Here is a 5,260-nt window from a genome sequence, read left to right as displayed (position 1 = left end):
GTCATGAACTCTACTATATCTTCCCTAATGCAGCGTATCACAGGCAACAGATTGAAACATGGCATAATCAAACATTGGCAATATGGTTATACAATCTCATTAAAATCAGATCTAAGTTCTCGCTGCCGCTAAACAAAGATCTGAGGACATCCCATTACGGTTCACGTCAGAACGACCTTTCGCGAACTTTGACCGACCACTGGAATGACTAACAAGAAGTCGACAGCCAATTAGAAAGCAGCTTTCTCGAGCTTTACGGCACTCGTTTCAACTTGGCGACTTCCATTTCAGACCACGCTTGAAATATATGTTGACACAGTTCGCCATTAAATTTTTAAAACTGAACGAACGAACATTCCGGAATGTTTAATATATGGTTGCGATTGTATGGCAGTGCTTCCCACGTACTGTGCAACGCCTCCTCCGTTCAAATGTTTATCCCACGTAAGCAGAGATAGACGATAATTTTGACGGAATCAGTCGTACGGACCGTAACTGTCCTACGGAATACCCGGTGTTAACGTTTTCGAGGTTGCGTGATTAGAAAACGCATTCGGCTGTCACTTTCATGAACTGCTAAACGACGCTTTGATTAGTCGGATGAAAGGTCGTTCTGATGTGACCCGTAATGGGATGTCCTCAGATCTTTGTTTAGCGATAGCGAGAACTAGGATCTGATTTTAATGAGATTGTATCGTTATAACGCACATTACCTTTGTGGAACATTCACTGAGTGACTGGCATGGTCTGAACCTTGCCATCCCTCCTAATAAACACAAGTAACACGAACACTCACAACAAACAGGGACACAGACAGGCTGTCATTATATGACAGACATCACTGTGAAGCAATTGGCTGCAATGTTTAGGAATAACTGACAGAGTCCCTTTCTCCTGGGAGTGGTATGAGAGGCTGTTCCTCGCTGTTGCGGACGTAGATGACACGTGTTCTGTCGTTACTGGCCCTGGAGACACACAGGAGGCTGATGTAGATGAACGAGAGCAACATGCACAGGAAACTGATGGTCCAGGTGCAACTCTGGAAACATGACATCACACAGTGTACTGTATGAATACGATATAACGATGGTCAAAAGAAATAGGTAACTACTGGTTCTGCTATGTGTTCGGTAAAAGTCAATTTTGTTTTCTGTCCTTTTGTCTATCTGCTTCTTATTCTTCATTAGTTTTGTTCATTATTCACATGGTCTCCCTTTTAACACGTTCTTGCATAAAATCAGCAGTCATATTCTATGTTTTAAAAGGGCCCCAAAATCATACTTCATCCCTTATCAAGTACTATTTGAGAGACCCGTAAAGATCCGGGGTAGGTCTTCAGCAACCCATTCTTGCCGTAAAAGGCGACTATGCTTGTCGTAAGAGGCGACTGACGGGATCAGGTGGTCAGGCTCGCTGACTTGGTTGATGTATGTCATCGTATCCCAATTGCATGGATCGATGCTCATGATGTCAATCACTCGATTGTCTGGTCCAGACTCGATTATTTACAGACCGCCGTCATATCGCTGGAATATTGCTGAATGCGACGTTAAACAACAAACAAACAAACAAACAAATCCTAAACTATGTGGGTCAGTGGGTATTTGAGCTTTTAACATTGTTTTTGACAGCATTTCATTCATGAAAGAAGGGAGAAAGCTGCTTGTGGCATCGTACAACATGGCTTTAAAATTCTCCTCTTTTGATACACCTGTTACAAGGCCATTCAGTGTAGCAATACCCTACAATACCGACCTGTTGTATAATCTCTGTCCTGAAGTACATCGTCATGTTGAGTTTCTCCTCTGCAAAACGTTTATCATAATATTTGGCCGCCATCTGACAACTGAAACAAGTTGCATATACAAATATTATTTCGTGAGAGCGAGTGTCAAAATGATTTAACAAATGTGTTTTAGAATATTTGTTTTCCGAACAATGTATTTCGCCAAAAATCGCGCCTTCCATATATCTCCAGACAAAGCCTTTGGGCGTGTGAAATCATTACTACAAGGGTGAAATCATTACTACAAGTGTGAATTCATTACTACAGGGGTGAAATCATTACTACACGTGTGAAATCAATACTACAAGGGTGGAATAATACTTATTCTTAATGTTTAACCTACAATAATATAATGACTTGTTTATAACACGAGTAAGCGAGTAATTTGGTTTAAGGGCGTTGTGAATTTCGATTATGTCACGGCTTGTTATGTTAATGTGGGGTGAGAGAGGCGAATGATGTAGGTGTCTTGATGAAGCCATGAGCACAGTAAGGATCTGACAGACCAACGACAAAGATTTGACAATGAATAGACGCAAATGAGCAACTTGCACGACCTCTCGCTCTGACAACTCTTTCAATGAGATGAGTGACAGACACAGCTATAGCCAGTTTTATGACAATATCAGGATGTTAATACCGAATCAGTGAGTGCTGACTGGCCTCAACCAGACATGACCTTGTTCACACAAAGATTTGGAAAAATGTGTGTCATCGCCCAGTTGACTGTACGCATATTTTGCAAATCCTGCAATCGACCAATCTGTACGTTGAAATCCATGTTGGTTGTTTTCGATTTCGTTGGGCTGTGTTAATGGGACTATGCATTGATGTTAGTCCAGCCAAAATATAACTATAATTGCAGCCTTGTTCGGCAAAGGATGAAACTGGACGTTTAGAGTCAGTTTTCTTCCTTGCCTCGGCAAGATGACTTTTAAGATGAATATGGGTGAGTGAGTGAATGAGTTGGGGTTTTATCGTGTTATTAGCAATGTTCGAGCAATGTCACGGAGGGGGACATCAGAAATGGGCACCATTTAATCTCGTACGATTGTCCAGTTTAATATCCTTGATAGGTCAGTGGTATTGTTACTTCTATACAAAAGTACTGTTTACTTACTCGGTTGCGTTTGGGAACGTTGTTTGCAGGTTCTTACACCACAACAAGAACTGTGTAGTCAATGAAGCGGAACCAGTTAGACCGAGAACGGTGACAATGACGAATATCACAGTTTGCAGGGCAAAACATCTACACATGAAACATAGGCAAACATGACTGTGAGACATTGCAGAGACTATATAACACACATATTCTAACAAAACAGGTAACAGAAAGAATAATATTAACCGTTAAAAAACATGAGAATACTATGAAAGAATCGGGCGTTCGATCTTTACTTTCTTTTGAGTAGTATAGAACTTGAACAATTGAACAGTATTTCAGTTATTTTTCACATGTCTGAATTGGGGGGGGGGGGGGGGGGGGGGACTTCCCCAATAATAAGGAGGTGGTCACTTTGATGAAACCCACGGGCACTCTTATGATGCTGACAATCCATGAACATCACTTTGAACACAACGAATTGTGGAGCCTTTGACGACCAAACCACCTTCGTCCCCGCACGACACTAGTGAGTGAGTTGGGTTTAACGCCGCTTTTAACAGTATTCCAGTCATATCACGGCGTGTCAGCTGAACGTGGGAGGAAAGCCCGAAGTGATGCAGGTCTCAGACGTTTACCACTTCGGTGAAACCCACGAGCACGGGTATGGTGCTGACAAATCTAGAAACATAATCGGGGCACACAATCATAGGTTTCTGGCGTGCCTAGGGGACGCAACTCTGCATAGCGAATCGCGGCGCCTTAGACGACTGCCCCCGTGTTACCCCCATAACACGTGTTACATAAACGTTCGAGTTAAGGTTAATTAATAGCGAAACCGTGTTACCACAACTAGCTCGAGGCATGTACTGTGAACTTCAAACTTCTACAGTGTAGAACCTAACACAACTAGCTTCATAGGACTGTGTCAATGAGTGCTGGAACCATTGACTTACAAATATATTATAGTTTGAGTTTCACAGTTCGAGTTAAGGAGAGTTCGATGTAAGTGATGTTTAAATATCTCGACACACTCACAGTTTGTTTTCCCAGCAGCAGTGGGCGAAAAAGGACAGAATGCTCCACCCCGACACGACACCACAAGCGTACAGAACAATGCTGCAGAAAAACTCCAAGACGCTGTCGGCCTGAGAGGGTTTAAATATAAAATAATATAAATAACAACATCATTGCCGATTGTTTTCCACTCATACCGCAAGTCCAAACAACTGAAACATTAATATTCGTCCGAGCATCGCCAAATGCTTCCCTGGGCCCTGTTCCACAAAGCGATCTTAGCGCTAAGTCGGTCGTAACTCCCATTCTTTAACACTGACTTGGTCCCTGGTCTGTATACACCTTGTCTGTTTGTTGTGGGAGTAAATCTGATTTGCACATCTAATTTCAATATATATATATCTTATCCATATTTCACTTATAGCCTAATGGTATAGGCTACAAGTCCTAATGGACACGACACTTTACTGAAATAGGTATTCGGTACATGTTAAAACATATCTAAATCTAAACATTTTCGAACGTGTTTCAAATCTAAACATGTTCAAACATGTTTTAAATCTAAACATGTTTGAACGTGTTGAAATTCTGAACATGTTTACATTTTGGGGATGTTGTGTTTAGTTGGTGTTTAGGCTGCGAGACGATAGCTCATTTCACTAATTAAATCTAAATGCGTTAAGATAGACCACACCAAATGTGTATTCTGTTTAGGATTTAAACACATTCCTAATCATGTTTTTTTATATCTCAACATGTCTTGTTTGTGTTCAAATTCTGAACACATTTTTCAGTGTATACACTGAGAAGTAAACCACACCGTAAAAATGTGTTTAGAATGTGCACACAAATATGACATGTTTAGATCTTAACATATTAAGGAATGCGTATAATTCCTAAACGGAATACACATTTTGTGTATGGCAAACAGTATTTCTCTTATACAGGAAGTTGACAATAAAGGTGTAACTACTTACTACGATAGACCCTTAACTATTTTTGAGCTAACTACATCCTCAATTAATCCATCTATACTGCTAAAATAGCCCCCCCCCCCCCCCCCCCCCCCCTTACACACACACATACACACACACACACACACACACACACACACACACACACACACACCACATACTCCCCTCCCCACTTCCACTTCTGATTCCCCATTATTATACGCTTATAAAAAACATGGAAAGCAAGCCTTTTTTTAATCACCTGATTATCTGCATTGAATTTCAAGGAGAGGTATACAAATTGAGACCCTAAACGACCGCCTCCGTGGTCTAGTGGTAGAGCGTCCGCCCAAAAGACGTTAAAAGATGGTACTTGTTGTTACCCAGTCTGGCGCTCGGCAT

At 41.3% G+C, this 5,260-nt stretch overlaps 1 protein-coding gene across 2 annotated transcripts in view; it reads right to left on the bottom strand.

Moving 5' to 3' along the window:
- Nucleotides 1-362: 362 nt before the first annotated feature.
- LOC124136923 overlaps nt 363-5,260 on the bottom strand; it is an 8,820-nt gene continuing 3,922 nt past the window's right edge. For both annotated transcript variants that reach the window (XM_046502989.2, XM_048402522.1), the window contains 4 exons: nt 3,927-4,036; nt 2,907-3,035; nt 1,756-1,846; nt 363-1,039 (listed from right to left, as the gene is read on the bottom strand). In XM_046502989.2, the coding sequence (XP_046358945.2) occupies nt 866-1,039; nt 1,756-1,846; nt 2,907-3,035; nt 3,927-4,036 (504 nt within the window). In that variant the 3' untranslated portion in view covers nt 363-865. The remainder of the gene's footprint in view (nt 1,040-1,755; nt 1,847-2,906; nt 3,036-3,926; nt 4,037-5,260) is intronic.

The sequence above is a fragment of the Haliotis rufescens genome, unplaced genomic scaffold, assembly GCF_023055435.1.
Source record: "Haliotis rufescens isolate VD_foot unplaced genomic scaffold, xgHalRufe1.0.p SCAF_1, whole genome shotgun sequence".
Lineage (NCBI taxonomy): Eukaryota > Metazoa > Mollusca > Gastropoda > Lepetellida > Haliotidae > Haliotis > Haliotis rufescens.
The sequence above is the reverse complement of the archived record's forward strand: the minus strand, read 5'-3'. Positions and strand labels throughout refer to the sequence as shown.